Source organism: Indicator indicator, chromosome 17 (assembly GCF_027791375.1).
Source record: "Indicator indicator isolate 239-I01 chromosome 17, UM_Iind_1.1, whole genome shotgun sequence".
In the NCBI taxonomy this organism is placed as follows: Eukaryota; Metazoa; Chordata; class Aves; order Piciformes; family Indicatoridae; genus Indicator; species Indicator indicator.
The window spans coordinates 16046573-16065585 of record NC_072026.1 but is presented as its reverse complement, the minus strand read 5'-3'; the positions used below and the strand labels follow the sequence as shown (position 1 = coordinate 16065585).

The 19013-nt window shown below is 46.0% G+C and overlaps 1 protein-coding gene across 1 annotated transcript; it reads right to left on the bottom strand.

The window, feature by feature from the left end:
- Positions 1-666: 666 nt before the first annotated feature.
- On the bottom strand, positions 667-12029 carry C17H8orf48 (chromosome 17 C8orf48 homolog). The gene is made up of 7 exons (XM_054388868.1): positions 11810-12029; positions 11701-11711; positions 11342-11349; positions 8643-8710; positions 4902-5134; positions 2309-2461; positions 667-765 (listed from the first exon to the last, which is right to left on the bottom strand). Exons 1-7 carry the CDS (start codon positions 12027-12029, stop codon positions 667-669), a joined length of 792 nt encoding a protein of 263 aa, XP_054244843.1.
- Positions 12030-19013: the final 6984 nt, after the last annotated feature.

Below are 19013 nucleotides of genomic sequence, written 5' to 3'. Positions count from 1 at the left end.
GCATCTTATTCCAATTTTATTCTATGTTTTTTAATCTTGTTTTTTCTCCTCCTGGACACCTATCCTACACAGGTTCTATAATTAATTTATTATCATTTCATGTCCTGTTGGCATCTGCAGCCTTGCTGATTAATTTCTGTTACAGTCTCATTATTCCAGGTCTATAAATACCCCATTTCATTTTACTCCTTCCTACAGTTACTTTGCAACCTTCTTTTTCTCCTCCACCTGGGGCTCTCACTTTCAATTTAACATGAGACAGTGGGCAAAGATTGAGCTGAAAGCCAGTAATTACACCTCCCTGGCCTGAAAAATGGAATCATTTCCTTATGGATGGAAGCAGCTGTGAGCTGCTCTGAAATCCCAGAAGCCATTCCATGAAAAACAATACTTATTACTTGTCAGATTAATAATAGGAGGTGTTGGCTCCTGTAATTTGACAAAAGTGTGTGGTTCAATTGCAATATTTGCATTTGGGAAGGATGAAGCAGTTGACTCACACCCCAGACACCAGCAGGTTGGGCATATCTGGTTCCACCTGCAAGAGCATTGCACCACCACCCAATTCATCACTGCCAGAGCAGGTTACAGCCACCATGATTGGCATTCAGTACAAGACTCTCCCAGTTCTTTATGTCCTTGAGTTATCTTTACTAATTTCAGGCCTTACATCTTTGGACATTTCAGCCTTTGCCATAAGTCCTTGGGATCCTCTGAAGGTTTGGGAAGGTTTCTGAGTGCTTCTCCTAGAAGTGTAATCACATCCTGAAAGAAAAAGAAATGTGGAAATGAATTGGGTTTGTATTCCCACCATTTCTCATTCCTGTATCACAGGTCTACCATTGGCAGCTACATCCAATCCTTCCCTGTTGAAGCTTGGACTCGATGATATTGAAGGTCTGTGTAAAATCCTTGTTGAAGAGTGTGGCAAGTGATCTGCCCCACAAGGTAGTTTTTTTCCCTAAGGAGGAGAAGGAAAAGGCCTGTGCAGGGAAGCCAGGAGAAAAACATCAGGAAAAGAGTGAAGCCTCACTTTGAAGTTCTCAGATCTGAGGTATGGAATGAATAGGAGTCAAAAAGCAGCAGACTGGTGCATTAGGCAGAAAAGGAGTGTGTGGCACAGCAGCCAAACTCCCACCCTGCTCACGAACACAGGAGGGTAGATCTCAGGGCTTCAGACAGCATGAGTTACTCATTGCTCAGAATCACAGACTGGTTTGGGTTGGAAGAGACTTTTAAAGGTCATCTAGTCCAACCTCCCTGTAATCAGCAGGGACATCTTCAGCTCAGAGTGCTGTCTGGGCTGACCTGGAAGGTTTACAGGAATGGGGTATCTACAACCTACTTTCAGTCTGACTCCCTTGCAAAAGTGAGAAAAGAATTCTTCCTTCAGGAAGATGAGGAAGAGCCACAGGAGACCCAAGGAATTCCCCAAGTTTCAGGTAACATTGGCCACCATATGTTCCAGAGATATTTCCTAACAATAAAGCTTGAATATTTGAATATTTGAATCCAGAGATATTTCCTAACAATAAAGCTTGAATATTTGAATATTTGAATCCAGAGATATTTCCTAACAATAAAGCTTGAATATTTGTGATAGCAAAGAGAAGAGAGTTCTTCCAAGAAATCTCAGTGCATCTGAGAGGGCTTAGCCTCCACAGCATGAGAAAAAGGCCTCAAGTTGCCCCAGGGGATGTTTAGGTTGTACACGAGGAACAATTTCTTCCCCTTGAGGGCTGTCAAGGCCTGGCAGAGGCTGCCCAGGGCAATGGTGGTGTCCCCTTACCTGGAGGGGTTTCAAAGCCACAGAGATGTGGTGCTGAGGGATATGGATTAGTGGAGACCTGGCAGTACTGGGTGAATGGTTGATCTTGGAGGTCTCTTCCAACCAAGACAATTCTGTGATTCTACCTTGCAGTGTTCTATTCTGAGACTCCTACTCAAAGGATGAGTAAGGAAGACAAGTATGGACATGATTACCTACTATCCCATTCTTTTGGGATTTACCATTTGGTCTTGGACAGAAAACAAACTGTGGGGAAATAATCAAGCTGTACCCAAAACAATTCCAGGGCATCCTGGGAAAGACCTTCAGCCTCCATCAATCAAATGACTCAATCAGTGTGTTAGTCCTGGGCATTCTGTTAATGCTATGGAGCCAAACTCTATTTTGACTTGCTCTGCATTCAGGTCAGTCTGATACTGTCACAATTCAGGGGGAAATGTGGCTTATGGATTCTTTAGCTACAGAAAGTATGAGACAAACTACTACTTTTTTTTTTTTTTGTTAACAGTATTTGCTTACTCTGCAGTAAATCTGTTCTTCCAGTTTATCCTGGATTAAAGCACTTTCCATCAGCACCTTCTTTCTTCTGAGAAAGGCAACCTTGGCTAGCTCTGCTTCCTTCTTCTGACAGGCTGGGCACACTGAAGATCGGTGGATTTCAGCTTCTGTCACCTGAAAGATGAGATTTGGATGCAATGAGTAGTGTCTGTCCCAGCAAGATGGGCACTCCATTAGGAACAATCAATAAGAATAGAGAAATACCACCTAAAAACAAAGATTTAATTTTGTAGGCAGTTGTAAATGATTCCATAATCTTGAAGAGCCTGTCTGAATGTTTGCACATTACACATTTGCTTTTCTCCAGGTATTCCCCTTTCAGGACAGGCTGAGAGAGTTGGGCTTGTTCAGCCTGAAGAAGAAAAGGCTCCAGGGAAACCTTCTGGTGTCCTTTTAGGACTTCAAGGAGCTGACCAGGAAGCTGGGGACAGAATTTTGGGCAGTGCCTGATGTGACAGGAAGAAAGGTGATGGTTTAAACTAAAAGAGAGAGATTCAGACTGGAGAGAAGGCAGAAATGTTTGACACTGAGGGTGGCAAGACCCTGTTCCAGGTTGCCTGGAGAGGTGGGAGATGCTCCATGCCTGGAACTATAGCAGGTCAGGTTGTTTGGAGCTCTGAGCAACCTGCTCTAGTTGCAGACGTCCCTGCTGACTGCATATGGTTAGACTAGATGAGCTTTAAAGGTCCCTTCCAACTTTAAGCATTCTGTGATTCTGTGATAACTCAGTTTCATTTAAAATTATCTCCTTGCATCTCAGAACCACGGCACTGATCTGGAATAAACTATTTCTTCTTACGACAGGCAAAGCTTTCCTGATGCTCATATTCACAGCAGTGTTCCTCTGCTGACAGTACACATCAAGCCTTAAATATCAACCACAGAGGTTATGGTTATCTTTGCAAATTCTAAGAGGTAAATAAACTCTGAAGGAATCATCTCAGGTATCTTTATGCATCTCTGAGTCAGAAGGCAAACAAAATTCTACAGTTTTCTTTGTAAGGCAAATAGTGCTACTTATTAGTGCTACCTATTATTTCCTTGTTAGTTCATCCACCACCAAATCTTAAGTGTATTTATTAGCATTATGGACATTCCAAGTATGTGCAGTTATAAAGTATCAATAATTTTCTCTGATTCAATTTACACAGATTCCATCTGGCTACATAAATACAAAAAGCAGTGAAATGAATCCTAGGAAGTCTTGGCTCCAGCCTCTCTTGTTGTCTTCCTCCCCTGGACAAAAATGTTATGAAGTGGAGGCAAAGAGAGAAACAAATGGACACAGGAATGACTTAGTGTTACCAACATAAATAAAGAATCACAAAATCCTTTTGGTTGGAAAAGGCCTGTAAGATCACTGAATTCCAACCATTCCCTAACTCTACACCTCCAGGGCTGGGGATTCAATCACCTCTTAGGGCAGCCTGTTCCAGTCATTGAAAACCATTTCAGTGAAGAAGTTTCTTCTAAATGTCCAACCCTAAATGTCCACTGGGGCAACTTGAGGCCATCTCCTCTCGTCCTATCACTTGTTCCATGGGAGAAGAGACCATCTCCCACCTGGCTCCAATCTTCTTTCATGGAGTTGTAGAGAGCAATGAGGTCTCCCCTCAGTCTCCTTTTCTCAAGACTAAACAGGCCAGTTCCCTCAGCTGCTCTACACCAGACCTGTTCTCCAGACCCTTCTCCAGCTTCATTGCTCTTCTCTGGACACATTCCAAAGGCGCAGTAAATACTAACACAATGAAAAAAATGCAGATTGCTGCAAATTAAAACCATTTTAACAAAGAAGAAGCCTGAAATAATTATGAGGAGTGACTTTCAAAGCCTGAGTCCCTGCTCACCTAGCACAAGCTCTGCAGAGGAATATTCTGTCACTTTTCCAATGCTCTGTGGCAATAAATTAAAGCCAGCAAATGCGATTGAGATAAAGCAAAATAAATGACTCTAATTACTATTCAAAGCTCATTTTTTATCAGAAATCCCTTCCCAGCTGCAGACATTCTGTACTGATCTCCAAGCACAGACACGTAGAATACTGCTATAAATAAGAATCATAGACTCATTAAGGTTGGTAGATCAAGTCCAACCATCAACCCAACACCACCATGGCCACTAAACCATGTTCCACAGTGCCATGCCCACATGTTCCTTGCACACCTCCAGGGATGGGGACTCCACCACCTCCCTGGGCTGCCTGTTCCACTGCCTCAGCGAAGAGGTGCAAATGTAACCAGATGATGAGGCTTTTTACTTCACTTGATGCAGGGTTTATCTTGGCCTGCAGTAACTGACCACCCCAGCCTTGTTCAGTCACACAAATCATTATTTTATCACCAGATTATATTTCACAATCATTTTTTTCACTGGCAGCAGTTCTGCAGTGGTGGCTAACAGAAAAGTGGGAAAAGGAATTTTTGAGCTCTCAAGCCCTAACCTCTTTCAGGCATCAGCAAGACCAGCCTGATTTGATCCTTACAAGAAGCCCTTTTTTCCCAGTGGCTCTCCCAAAAGTGCAGCCCAAATCTACATTTTGTCTTCCCTGGGGTACCTGTTTAACTGTCTCTCGGATATTTTCCAGGTGGATTCTGTTCATCAGCTGATCAGGAACAATGAGATTGGAGCCACTTGTCTGGGGTTTCTTTGCTGTGAGTCCATGCTGCAGCTTCCTCACCTTGCCACTCTCTGCCTGCTCAGAGCTGAGCTGTTGACACATGTTGCTTATCTTCAGGGTGCAAAAAGCCCGGAGAGCATCCAGTTCTCCATCTAACAGCTCAGTCATTTCTGCCAGGCATAAATCAACAACACACAAGCATCAATTATTGCACCAGGGAGAGAGAAAAAGTATTTGTCTTCTGTCTCTGTGACCTTGTATTACCTAATGAAGAAAGAATCCCAGTGTCAAGCCTGGAGGCAACGACAGGAATGCTGTTGCAGCTCAGGATTTAAATACACGTTGGATAATAACTACAGGAGCTTGCACAGTAAATTCATAGATTCATAAAATTGGTTGGGTTGGAAGGGACCTTAAAGATCATCTAGTTCCAACCCTGCCATTAGCAGGGACATCTTCCACAAGGCCACGTTGCTCAAAGCCTCATCCAACCTGGCTTTGAACACTTCCAGGGAGCACTTCCAGTCTCAATCTCCCCTCTTCCAGCTCAAAACCACTGCCCCTCATCCTGACACTACAATCCCTGTAAAAAGTCACCCTCCAGGCACTGCAGTCTCCCTAGAGCCTTCTCCAGGCTAAACAGCCCCAAATCTCTCAGCTTGTCCCTATAGGGGAGGTGCTCCAGCTCTCTGATCATCTTTGTGCCCTCTTCTGGACCTGCTCCAGCAGCTCCATGTTCCTCTTATGCTGAGGACACCATAACTGGTTGCAGTGCTCCAGGTGGGGTCTCACCAGAGCAGAGGGGCAGAATCACCTCCCTTGTCCTGCTGCTCTCACTTCTTTGGATGCAGCTCAGCACACAGCTGCCTTCTGGGCTGCCAGCCACCACTGCTGGCTCATGGGGGGTTTTCCACCAACTGACACCCCAAGTCCTTCTCCTCAAGGCTGCTCTTGAGCCACTCCTTGCTCAGCCTGGATTTGTACTTGGGATTGCCCCTGCCCAGGTGCAGAACCTTGCACTTGGCCTTAGTGAAGTACATGAGGCTGGCTTGGTCCCTCCTCTCAAGCCTGTCCAAGTCCCTCTGGATGCCATCCCTTCCCTCCAGTGTGTCAACTGGGCTACACAACTTGGTGTCATCAGCAGACCTGCTGAGGGTGCCCTCAGTGCCACTAACAAAGACGTTAAAACAGCACTGGTCCCAGTACTGACCCCTGAGGGACACTACTTGTCACTGGTCTCTATTATGAACAGTCTCCAAACCACAAAGAATTAAGACTAGTCAATGACAGAGCACAAGTAGATTAGAAGAGCAACTACTTAAATGCTGTGATACTAAATAAACTGAGTTTCAGTGACAGATTTAGTTTCTTCCTACCTGTAACTGTAGCTTGCTGAAACAGAATTAATATTTGAAGGGACCTGCTCATCTAGCAACTTGAAGGAGCAATTCCTAAGGCACTGAGAAATTAGAGGCTGTGGCTATTTCTAACTTTAGAAAACATCTCAAATACCATAAAAAAAAAACAGATGGGTTTGGGTTGGAAAGAACCTTACAGGCCATCTAGTTCCAACCCTCTTTTCTTCTTCCTTTTCTTTTTCTCCTCCCACCCAGAAGAGAAACTGGTGACCTCACTGGTTTTGGAGACTGCTCAGTGTAGCAGTGCTCAGTGCCTTTAAGAATACCAAGACCAAACAAATCATAGAATGGGTTGGGTTGGAAGGCACCTTCAAGATCATCTAGTTTGAACCATACAACATGGGCAGGGACATCTCCTATCAGACCGGGTTACTCAAGGCCTCATCCAATCTGTCTTTGAACAATTGCAGGCTTGAAGACTCCACAATTTCTCTGGACAGCCTCTTCCAGTGCCTCACCACTCTCATGGCGAAGAATTTCCTCCTAATGTCTAATGTAAATCCATCTTCTTCCAGTTTGAAGCCATCACATCTTGCCCATTCACTCCATGACTTTGTAACAAGTCCCTCCCGAGCTCTCCTGCAAGCTCCCTTCAAACACTGGAAGGTTGCTCTAAGGTCTCCCTGGAGCCTTCTCTTCTCCAGGCTGAACAACCTCAACTCTGTCAGCCTGGCCTCACAGCAGAGGGATTCCACTCCTCCCATCATTGCTGTGGCCTCCTCTGGACCTACTCTAACAGTTCCGTGTCCTTCCTGTGCTGAGGACTCCAGAGCTGGACACATACTCCAGGTGGAGACTCCACAGACATTCTACAGCCTACAGGCAGGCATTACATTTTTTGAGGCAATGCAATTACATTAGAGAATCCTTTCCCCTAAAAGCTTCGTTGATCATTTCCTTAATTCTTTCTATGACTTTGTTCAAACAGTCTCTTTCCCTTTTCATCTGCTCTTATCCTTCCCAGCGGCATGGAAGAATAAATTAGAGCTGGGAGACGGGCAGGTATGGATGGATTTACAACTTCATTCAATGCTTAGTGGGAGATTTTCCACAGGCTTAAACACAGCCAATCAATACAGTATTTCATGAGCATCACCACCTAATGACACCATGTAGCACTGTATGGCCTCAAGAGATGTCGTTCTACTCCATCAACAATCTGGATGAAGGGACAGTGTACCCTCAGTCAGTTTGCTGATTGCACCAAACTAGGAGGACTGGTTGACATATCATAAGGCTGTGCCACCATTCAGACAGACCTAGACACATGGTTGGATGGTCCTTGGGGTCCTGTCCAACCTGGCATTCTGTGACAGGATGGAGAGTTGGGGGAGAGGAACCTCAAGAACTTCAACCATGGCAAGTGTAGAGTTCTGCACCTAGGAAGGAATAACCCCCTGCACGAGTACAGATCAGGGGCTGACCTGCTGGAAAGCAGCTTTGTGGAGAAAGACCTGGGAAAGCTGGTGGACAACAGCATCAATTTAATATTATTCATATTGATATTAATTTTAATATTAATTCATGTTTAATAGTAACTAATTCATGTTTAGCACTAACTAATTCATGTTTAACGGGGATGAGGAGGAGTGTGGTGTCCAGTGACAGGACAAGGGGTAACAGGCACAAACCCAAACATCAGAAGTTCCACCTAAATATGAGGAGAAACTTCTTTAATTTAAGGGCTGCAAAACACTGGAGCAGGCTGCCCTGAGAGGTAGTGGAGTGTCTCATCTCTGGAGAGATTCCAAACCCACCTGGATGTGTTCCTCTGTATCCTTCTCTAGGTGAACCTGCTTTGGCAGGGGGATTGGACTCAATGATCTCCAGAGGTCCCTTTCAACCCCTACCATCCTGTGATTCTGTAACAGTAACCAAGCTCAGAAAGAATCAAAATAATCAAAATTATCAAGGATAAAGGACTATGATTTTACTGAAACAAGGACAAAATTGATGAGAACAGTCAGCAGAGAGTTAAATCCTGAGAAGGGAGTCTTGGAACCATACAATGATTCTTTAGACACTCAGATTTTCTTCCAGTTACACAAGATCCTCCTGTCCTTCAGCAGAAAGAAGAGACTGATACAAGGGGAGCTGTGCACTTGCTGTGGTGCTTGGCTTTCTTGCTCATGTCTTTCATGTATTCCCTCCTTTCTGTCTTTGAAGCAGACATGCTCCAATGCTCCATCTCCATTTGTGGTGGCAGACTGAAATGTCACTGCACGTCTGTCCACAGAGGATCCCTGCCAGCCCCAATTACTGTTCCAGAGTACATTTTGCTGACGCTTGGCTGCCCAGACTCCTCCATCCATCCCCACGTCCTCCTGCCTGCAGAGCAATGAGGCAGGGACAGGTGACAGCAGCAGCAAAACCAGACACCACCAGCACGGACATCAAGTCAGAGGGATGCACCGTACAGCAGTAAGGTCACAGAACATGGGAGTATTTAGAAAGCAAAGCACAACAAAGTGGCCTAAGAAGCTGCTGTGATAACAGAGGCACTCAGTGTGTAGCAAAGGAGATAAGCTAAGCTTCATGTCTACATTCTAAACCCCGCTGGGTGGGTTATAACTAAAGTGACCTACATAGACTTGGCTTTCTGTATGCAGCTACAGCTTGAAGCCTGACATTTGAATCTCTGTGAGTGCAGGGAGCAAAATAAAAATCATCTTTACTGAGTTTCCCTTTCCTTTGATGTCTAACTTTGACTTAATAGGAAAATAGCAGGCATTTTGCTGTTGTTATGCTCTACTCACACTCTATGTTAAGAAGATAAAATGGCTAAAGGAGAGGTAATTCTGAAAGGCAGTAACTGATAACTCCTCTTCAGAAAGACTGTGACCATGCATCTCAAGATAACACTTTCCTCATTATCTAAATTGCATTTGTATAATTGAGCACAGCAGTTTGGGGTAACCTGCTGACAGCCCAGGCAGCAAATGGTGTTTGAGAGATGTGTGCAGATTATACAGGACTGATACAAACTGACTGTAATATCAGCCTGTTCATTACAGATGGGAATGCAAAGTAAGTGAAGGTCCTCCAGCATGGTGAAGGATACCCTCAGTTTTACAGGAAGTTGTTTAGGTTGGAAAAGAAATTCCAGGCCATCAAGTCTAATTGTTAACCCAGCACCAAACCATATATCACCACTAAACCATATATCTCAGCACCACAGCTTTGAAAACCCTCCAGGAATGAGGACTCCACTGCTGCCCTGGGCAACCTGGGCCAGTGTTTCAGAACCCTTTCAGTGAACAAGTTTCTTAATAACGCCTAACCTAAACCTTGGTACAACTTGAAACTGTTTCCTCTTCTCCTATCACTTGTTGCCTGGGAGAAGAGACCAACACCCATCTGGATCCAATCTCCTTTCAGGGAGTCATAGAGCAATGAGGTCTTCCCTCAGCCTCCTTTTCTCCAGGCTGAACAGCCACAGTTCCCTCAGCTGCTCCTCACCAGAGCTGTTCTCCAGACCCTTCACCAGCTTTTTTGCCCTTCTGTGGACCTACTCCAGCCCCTCAATGTTATTCTTGGAGTGAGGGGCCCACAGCTGAACCCAAGATTTGAAATGTGGCCTCACCAGTGGTAGAATCCCCATCCCTGGAAGCGTTCAACAAACATGCAGATGTGGTGCTGAGGGACCTGGCAGTGCTGGGTTAAAAGTTGGACTCAATGACCTTAGAGGTCTTTTCCAGCTTTAATGATTCCATGATGCTAATGAATTTGGGGATAACCTGTCAGCCACATGACTGTGTACTGCGCTTGCATGAAAGAAGCTTAAGCATGAGCCTCATTTTGTGCTCTTCTTATTGACAGTGGTCAGAAGCACCATAGCAATCTACCTGGAAAGTGCTTTGCTGATGAGAGGACAAGCAATAGGACAGGCAGAGAGAAGACAATGCATCACAATGCACATCAACACAAGCTATGGAAATAGAACTTGCTACTCAAGGCTGAGTGACCACTCTGGCTGTGCTCTCCTTGCCCACCAAAGGACACAAACAAAATGCAGAATGTTGCCTGAAATTAAGAGGATAAAATCTTCCTAAGTGTGACCTTCAAGGGAAAGCTCTGTGGAGATGAAAAGCTTCCTCAGTGTTAAACTGTAGCTTATCATTCCCTCAATGAACTTGAACTCCTCAGCTCCTTTTCAACTTCTCTATGAATCACATGGTCACAAGATTCTGAAGTATTTTAAGAGGACTGTCTCTACTATAGCTGAGATGATCTACATTAAGTGTCTTCTCACTTGACTACATGGCAGCCTTGGAAAACCAGTCATAGAAAGATAAATGCTGAAGATGAGTCAGAACTCCTAATGTTGACTCACCAGCACTGTGAATGGGCTACACAACTAAGAGCAGCCTGAGAATGATCTCAGGTCTTCCTACCCTACAATACATGGACAGTCTGAGGATGCAACCATGCAAATGCAATGCCATGATGTATCTGAGCAGGAGGATCTCCCTTGCTAACCAATCTTCCAGGTGACCTACAAAACTTCTGAGTGTGTTCCCTTCTCGTGTACATACAGACTGAGGAAGATTCCCCTTCTGCTTCCATTATTTTTTGCTCAACTACAGCTTTCTTGCTCTTTTCTTCAATTAAAAATAGTATCTCTGACCCAGTTTCTAGAAAGACTTAAGCAGGACTTGCATCCCACCATCTGCTCACACAGTTGCTTGCATAACCACTACATGCAAACACCATCCTTCCTGCCTCTCTTCCCTCCTCCTCCTCCTCCAGACACTACAGCCTTGTGTTGGTTAAAGCTGCTCCATTGTTCTTGCCAAAATCAGTGCCCTGCTGCCTCCCTCAGCTTGGGAAAGGAACTAAACCACAGCAAACATCTAATTCAAGAATTAACACAACCAATTAACAGGGGAACAACTTTCCACAAAATGAATTCTGAAGTTGTGTTGGTTTTGAAAGGGAGAAAATCCACACTCCTAGTACCTGTACAGCTGCAGAGAAAGAGAAAAACACTAAACAGACTAGTAAAATATGGTCAGTTGTGTTAGGTCCTCCACTTGGGTCACAACAACCCCATGAATGCTCCAGGCTTGGGTCAGAGTGGCTGAAAACTGCCCAGAACCTAGGGGTGTCGGAAAACAGTGGCTGGAGATAACCAGTGTGTGCCCAGGTGGCTATGAGGGCTACTGGCATCCTGTTGCTTGAACCACCAACAGTGTGGCCAGCAGGACCAAAGTACAGATTTTCCCCCTGTATTTGGGGCTGCTGAAGCTACAATCAAACACTGGGTTCAAATTTGTCCCTCACTCCAAGAAAGACACTGAGGTGACTTCAGCAGCTTCACTGTCTTTCTCTGGACCCACTCCAGCACCTCAGTGTCTGAGTACTGAGCCACTTTTGCTGATTTAAAGCTGTGAAAGTCAGGTCTCAAGCCTGGCAAGCTCTACATACCTGCATGATTTTGTCCTTCCAACATATCTGACACAGCAGACCCCTCTAAATCCTCTGTGGAACATGATTCAGATGGTTTGCTCTCTTCCTGCCAGCAGCCTTCTTCCTCTTCACTGAAGGACTCAAATGTATCTTCTGAGTAGTCCAAACCAGAGCTACTCTGGCTCAAATCCACGTGCCACTTTTCACTGCTACCAGAGCTATCTGCTGAGACTGGCATCATGGCTCAGCACTGCAAATGGAAACAGAAGAAGAGAACAGGTTCTACTGCATGGGAAGAACAACTGAATTACCTATAATGATAAAAGACCTACTTTCTTCTCCCAAGCAACAAGTGAGGAAATGGCCTCAAGTTGTGCCAGTGGAGGTTTAGGTTGGACATAAGGAATAATTTCTTCCCCAAAAAGGTTGTCAAGGCCTGGCCTAGGCTGCCCAGGGCAGGGGTGAAGTTCCCATCCATGGAGGGGTTTCAGAGCCATGGAGATGTGGTGCTCAGGGACATGGTTTAGTGGTGACCTGGCAGTGCTGTGTTAAGGATTGGACTCAACAATCTTAGAAGTCTTTTCAACCAAAAGATTCTGTCATTCTATTCTGTAATTCTATGAAACAAGCACTGACACCCTACAAAGCACTGATGCTGAACAAAGTGGAGCACCTCAAGATCTGCTGGGTAAGCAGTCAGTAACAATTACCACTTAGCAATGAATTCTGAACAGCGTTCCTTTCAAACCTGTAGTGAATTACAGGAGCACTTGGATAAAATCATAGTAATTTAGAAAATGGTAAGGTTTTTTGCCTTCAGACTAAGCCTCTCACCCACTCACAAATGCGAAACCTCCTTGTTCTGTTTAGATTTGGTCTACCAAATCAAGAATAAAATGTAACAAATACCAGGCAGCCCATGCTCTCAACTGAGTCATGCTCCCAATGTGAGAGGAAAAAAAAAGTTCTCCAACATCAGCAGATAAATAAATTAAAACCCATAAATAAATAGCAAATATAACATGTTTACAGAGAACTTTAAAGTTGCATCTGCTGTCACACAGCTTTTATATACCCCACAAGGCTGAGGTAGTATCTACCAGGGCAGAAAGCAAGCTTAGTGCTTCTCTGAAGGTTCTGAAAAAGGGAAGCCACAGAATCATCCAAGCTGCTTTTCAATGAATCATTTGGTCTTATAGACACGGTGACAAAGCCTTCAATCACCACTTGCAAGAGGTTGCTGTGACATAATGTCACTGCAAATGGGAAGCATGTTCATAGAACCACAGAATCACAGGTTGGAAGGGACCTCAAGGATCATCTGGTCCAACCTTTCTTGTCAGAAGCATGGTCAAGACGAGCTGGCCCAGCACCATGTCGAGATGAATCTTCAAAGTGTCCAACCCTGGGGACTCCACCACTTCCCTGGGAAGATTATTTAATTACTCCCATAGCTGATTGTCCTTGTTCTGAAAAACTCTTGTGTGCAAGCGGAATCCTCACAGGAGTAACTTTTCCCCATCATACCTTCTCTTTCCACATAACTCCATGTAAAAAGGGAGTGTCCATTTTGTATCCATCCCTTAAGGACTGGAACATAGTGACAAGGTGTTTCTCAAGGCTAAACAAACCCATGTTAGAAGAAAACCTGCAGGAAAGAAGCTCCATTTTCTCAGTAGGCAATATTAATACTGCTAGCCCTGCACACTCCTGCAGGACCTCCATTTCCACCCAGTAACAGGTGATCAAGAAACTTCTCCACACACTAATTATAACCCAAAGGCAGCAGAGCTGGGGTGTTGGTTCGTTTGTAGTTTGTTGGGGGTTGTTGTTGTTTTTTTCATTTCAGAATCATAGAATTGCTTTGGTTGGAGAAGACCTTTAAGATCAAGTCAAACCTTCAACCTAACACCACTATGGCCACTAAGCCATGTCCTGAAGTGCCATGTCCACACATTTCTGGAACACCTTGTGATGGTTTGAAACTGTCTTTTTAATTTTTTCCTTGCAAAGTTCAAAACAGAGAAAGAGTGTAAATAAGTCACTATTGGGTGTAAGAAAGCAAAATACTGATTGTTCTAAACACTTCCATTGGATAGATAGAAATGTTTAAGAACTATTACCCAAAACAAAGTAGGCATTCTGCACATTCTGCGTTCTGCAGTGGGGGCAGTTGCTGGACTGTCTGGCTGCTGTTTCTTCTTCTCTTCTGGCTGAAGATAACACGTACTGACCTTGGCAGCTAAGTTAACAACTTTCTGCTTAACTAACTCTGCTTCTCTGTCCAGGGGGGTCTGGGAGGGAAGCTCCTGGGAGAGAAAGTCCCCTTTGGGGGAAGCAAAGGGAGATTGGTTGTGCTTTTCTGTTGATTGTATATATTTGTAAATGTTGTGAATTTTGTATATTTGTACATATTCATTGCATTTCATCGTAGATCGTAGACTCTGCTTGTAAATACAGCCTTCATTTGCTTCCAGACTGGGCTAGCCTGGTTATTGTTGGTGGGGGGGAATTTCAGCTCACACCGACACACACCTCAAGGAATGGTGACTCCACCACCTCCCTGAGCAGCCTGTTCCAATGCCTGACCACTCCTACAGCAAAGAAATTGTTCCTAATCTCCAACCTAAACCTCCTCTGGCACAGTTTCAGGCCATGTCCTCTCATTCTATTACCTGATACTGGAGAGAAGAGACCAACCCCCACCTCCCTCCAGCAATCTTTCAGAGAGTTGTAGAGAGCAGTGAGGTCTTCCCTCAGCCTCCTCTTCTGCAGACTAACCACCACCAGTTCACTCCGCTGCTCCTGCATTTCCAGGATGACACCAGGAACTTTTTCAAACTATTTAACTCAATTTCATAGCCAAATTTCCCTTTAGAAAACCGTCCCATGAATCAGACACTCAGGACCAAGCCCAGGCGCTTCCTGCCCCCTCAGAAGCCTGATGCCCATCCACGCGTGGCCTTCTCAGCTGCGCCTCGGAGTTTTGTTCCAAGGACAGGTAAATTGCAACAGAGAAAGGCCCCAATCCCCTGCCTGGCCTCCTTCAGCTCCCCGCTCCCCGCGGCCCCGCTGAAACTCGGCACCCTGCCCTCCAGCTGAGCTCTCCTCACAGCACCGCCGGACACGGGGGCTCCTTACCGGGCCCAGCAGCACACCGAGAAACGGCCGCCGGCCACACCGGCCCCGCTCAGGCGCGGAGGGAGCCGTTCTGCCGGCACCGGCGCAGAGCCCGCAGCCCAGGCCTGGCGCTGTCCCGCCGAGCTGGACCGGGCCGGGGCGGGGCGGGGAGAGAAGGCAAGGCCGCGCTCGCGGCTCCGCCCCGGGAGGCGGCAGCTGCCGAGGGGCGGTGAGAGCCGGGCGAGGGATGGCGGGGCGAGGGATGGCGGGGCGAGGGATGGCGGGGCGAGGGATGGCGGGGCGAGGGATGGCGGGGCGAGGGATGGCGGGGCCCGGGCTGGGGGCGGCACTTACGGCACTGGCTCTGCCGCCGTCGGCTCTCCCGTCATATCCCCTCAGGGCACTGGCTCTCCTGCTATCGGCTCTGCTGTCACATTCCCTCACGGCCTCCCCGCCCCAGGCCGGGCCCTGCCGCCATCTACATTGCGTCCCTGGGCTGGGCTCTCTGCCTGTTAGGCAGCCAACGGGTTAGCAAATCTTTGCTTTAATTAGTTCTTGCTTTTAGAGAGCTGTGCCCTTTGTACTGCAAGCGCGGCCTCCAGGTGCCAGCTGAGGCAGGCTGCAGGATGTCACAGAGTGGGTGGGAGAGAGAGACCTTTAAAGGTCATCCAGTCCAACACTCTGCAGTCAGCAGGGACATCCACAGCTAGAGCAGGTTGCTCAGAGCCACAAACAACCTGACCTGCAATGGTTCCAGGGATGGGACATCTCCCACCTCTCTGGGCAGCCTGGGCCAGGCTCTCTCCACCCCAAGGGTCAAACATTTCTTCCTTCTCTCTGGTCTAAATCGCCCTTTTCTAGTTTAAACCATCACCCCTCGTCCTGTCACAACAGGCCCTGCTCAAAAGTCTGTCCCCAGCTTTCTATTCATACCCTTTAAGTCCTGAAGAGCCACCAGAAGGTCTCCCTGGAGCCTTCCCCAGGTTGAACAACTCCAACTCTCTCAGCCTGGCCACACCGTGGAGGGTTTCCAGCCCTCACAGCCTTGCTGTGGCCTCCTCTGCCCCTGCTCCAACAGCTCCGTGTCTCTGCTGTGCTGAGGACTCCAGAGCTGACCCCAGCACTGCAGGTGGGGTCTCAGCAGAGAGGAACAGAGGGGCAGGATCCCCTCCCTCCAGCTGCTGCCCACACTGCTGGGGATCAGCCCAGAACACAGCTGGCTCTGGGCTGAGAGCACATGGTGTTGGCTGATGTCCACCTTTTCATCCCCCAGCATCCCCAAGTCCATCTCCACAGAGCTGCTCCCCAGCCCTTCACTCCCAGCATGGATCTATGCTGAGCGTCATGAGCTAGAGTGGGTAATGTCAAGACCAGGCTATTGGCTTGGCATACCAGGGTCTTCGTGGGCAGCCTGGTTCTTACCTGTTCCTGCTGATTTTAGTGTAGCTACAGCCTTTGATGGCACACTGTCATGGAAATAAGGTGCAAGAAGTTTGTATTTCAGGAGATTAAATCAACCAGGAGCTTGAGGTCCAGTTTCAATAGGTACATCTTGATAAAACTAGCTTGTCTGTGTCAATGGGTTCTTAGGTTAATATTATTCTTTTGGGTTAGCTAATACCACTTTTTGTTTCAGGAAAGCCATTGTATTTATCCTGAAAAGCTTATTCTTCCGTTCTGGGATGCATAGTGTGTTGTCTGTCGCACTAAAGTATTTAATTTTTGTAAGCACCTTATGCTGTATTTGGACTGACCTGCCAAGGTCTTGTCCTGGTTGAGATCTTTAGGACAGAGATCTTGTCTTCTCTCATGTTTGATTAAGTGCAGCTCATGAAGTTAGCAGCTCAAGTGATCTTGTTTCTTTTGGAAGAGAGAACTCTGTGTGCTGCAACTACACCTATAATATAAAGAGAGTTTGGGCAGGATAATGAAATAGATCCAGTGTTGCAGGGGAGTAAATAAATGCATTGATGCACTAGAGTGTGAAGCAAAGTGGAGTAAACAGGTCTCCCTACATATTGTTCAGATGTTTCGAGATGCAGATGTTCACTGCCTTCTGCAGAGTGGACTGCGTGGTGCTGGCCCTTTTAATTTTCATCTAGCTTGCTACAAGAAATTAAAACAATCTACACCTGAAAAAACATTGCTTTTACATTCTCCATGCTTATAAGTGATAGTAGTGATCAGAAAGGTGTGCAATTTCAAATGGAAGGGGCAATTGTCTGTACTGCAGGAAGCAGGAATCAGCTGAATACTGATGAGACTCAGTCTGTCAGCACTATGGTGGGAGACAGATGTAATTAAGAGAGCAGATACCATTTAGATCAGCAAAACCTGCATTGTGCACTAAGCCTCTCCAGCCCAAGGATTCACCTTTCATTGATTGCTCCATGTCATATTTCCCTTCTCAGGAAAGTAACGTTGCAAACAAACTGGCAAGCACCCAAGCTGAGTAAGATCCGTGTCTGGAAGAATCTAAAGAGGTAAGCTGACAGTTTTCCTGCTCTGGGTTATAAACAGTAGTGGAATAGTGTTGGGAGAAACATTATCTTTAACATTTCTCATCCAGATGCACAGAGAATAATTAAGAATAACACACATCCTCACAGTTCCCACTAAATACCTTCCTGGCAGCTTGATACTTCATTATTTATCATGGTCCATTTTTTCATGCTAACAGTTGACACTGGACTGTTACTGACCTGGTTGGTATTTGAATTTATTGCTTAGAGGTTAAAAACTTTGTAGTTTCATGTTCTCAGTCCTTTTTAAAATTCATCATTTTAGAGCATGGAAAATATATTGCTCTATCAAGTTTACTCCTCTGACATTTATTCAGTGAAGAGTGTGATCCTAATATTAAAGGCTTTTCATCTGAAGCCCAGGATAAAGATATTCTGGGAGGAGTGGCTGACACGCCAGAAGGCTGTGCTGCCATCCAGCATGACCTGGACAGGCTAGAGAGCTAGGCAGGGAGAAATCCAATGAAATTCAACAAGGGCAAGTGTGAAGTCCTGCATCTGGGGAAGAGCAACCCCACAGATCAGTACAGGGTGAGGGCTGATCTGTTGGAGAGCAGCTCTGGGGAAAAGGACCTGGGAGTCCCAGTGGAGAGCAGGATGACCATGAGCTCTTGTGGCCAAGAAAAGCCAGTGGTGGTCTGTGGTGCATTAAAAGACTGTGGCCAGCATGTTGAAGGAGGTTCTTCTGCACCCCTACTCTGTCCTGGTGAAGCCACATCTGGAGTACTGGTCCAGTTCTGGGCTTCCCAGTTCAAGAAGGACAGGGACTTGCTGGAGAAGGTACAGCAAAGGGCTACAAAGATAGTGAGGGGACTGGAACATCTCTCTGATGAGGAAAGACTGAGAGAATTGGGGCTTTTTAGTCTGGAAAGGAGAAGACTGAGGGGAGATCTGAGCAATACTTCAAGTGTGGGTGTCAGGAAGATAGGACCAGGCTTTATTCAGTGGTGCCCAGTGACAGGACAAAGGGTAACAGGACAAACTTGAACATAAGAAGGTCCATCTAAACGTGAGGAGGAACTTCTTTAGTTTAAGGGTGATGGAGCCCTGGAGCAGGCTGCCCAGAGAGGTTGTGGAGTCTCCTCCTTGGGAGAGATTCCAGACCCAGCTGGGCATTGTGATCCCGGGCAAGCTGCTGTGGGTGCACTGCTTGAGCAGGGGGGCTGAACTCAATCTCCAGAGGTCACTTCCAAACCCTACCATTTTGTGATTCACTGGTCTTCCTTAAACCAGGTCATTTGATCACTGTTGAAGGGCATCATTATGTGAGGCATTATTTGTTTTTGAAGGATTTGTGGGTGATAATAGATGGCTCAACCCAGTTGTGTCAGAAGGCATTAAAATTTCTGTCTGCTAAAGCCACGGAGGTGGTCCTATATATGGAGCCATAAATAATAATGTGTGAGCAGCAGTGACAGGCTTGTGCTGCAGCTCGTCTCTTCATCATATGTTAGATTAAATTTAAACACAGTTGTTGAATTCCTTTGTGTGGCTAAATGCTTTTTGATGTCTCCTTCTATTAATGTTGTAATATCCCCTTTTAACCAGAGGGCTGCATAAAATTCAGGCTTGCTCACTGT

What these genes read in the sequence shown, in the direction of transcription:
- C17H8orf48 (XM_054388868.1), bottom strand. Translation starts at nt 12,029, where the DNA reads ATGCCAGTCTCAGCAGATAGCTCTGGTAGCAGTGAAAAGTGGCACGTG. An exon ending in GCAAAATGTACTCTGGAACA is followed by an intron (nt 5,135 to 8,642) that starts GTAATTGGGGCT and finishes TATGCCTGGCAG; the next exon opens with AAATGACTGAGCTGTTAGAT. An exon ending in TCCGAGAGACAGTTAAACAG is followed by an intron (nt 2,462 to 4,901) that starts GTACCCCAGGGA and finishes CTCATCTTTCAG; the next exon opens with GTGACAGAAGCTGAAATCCA.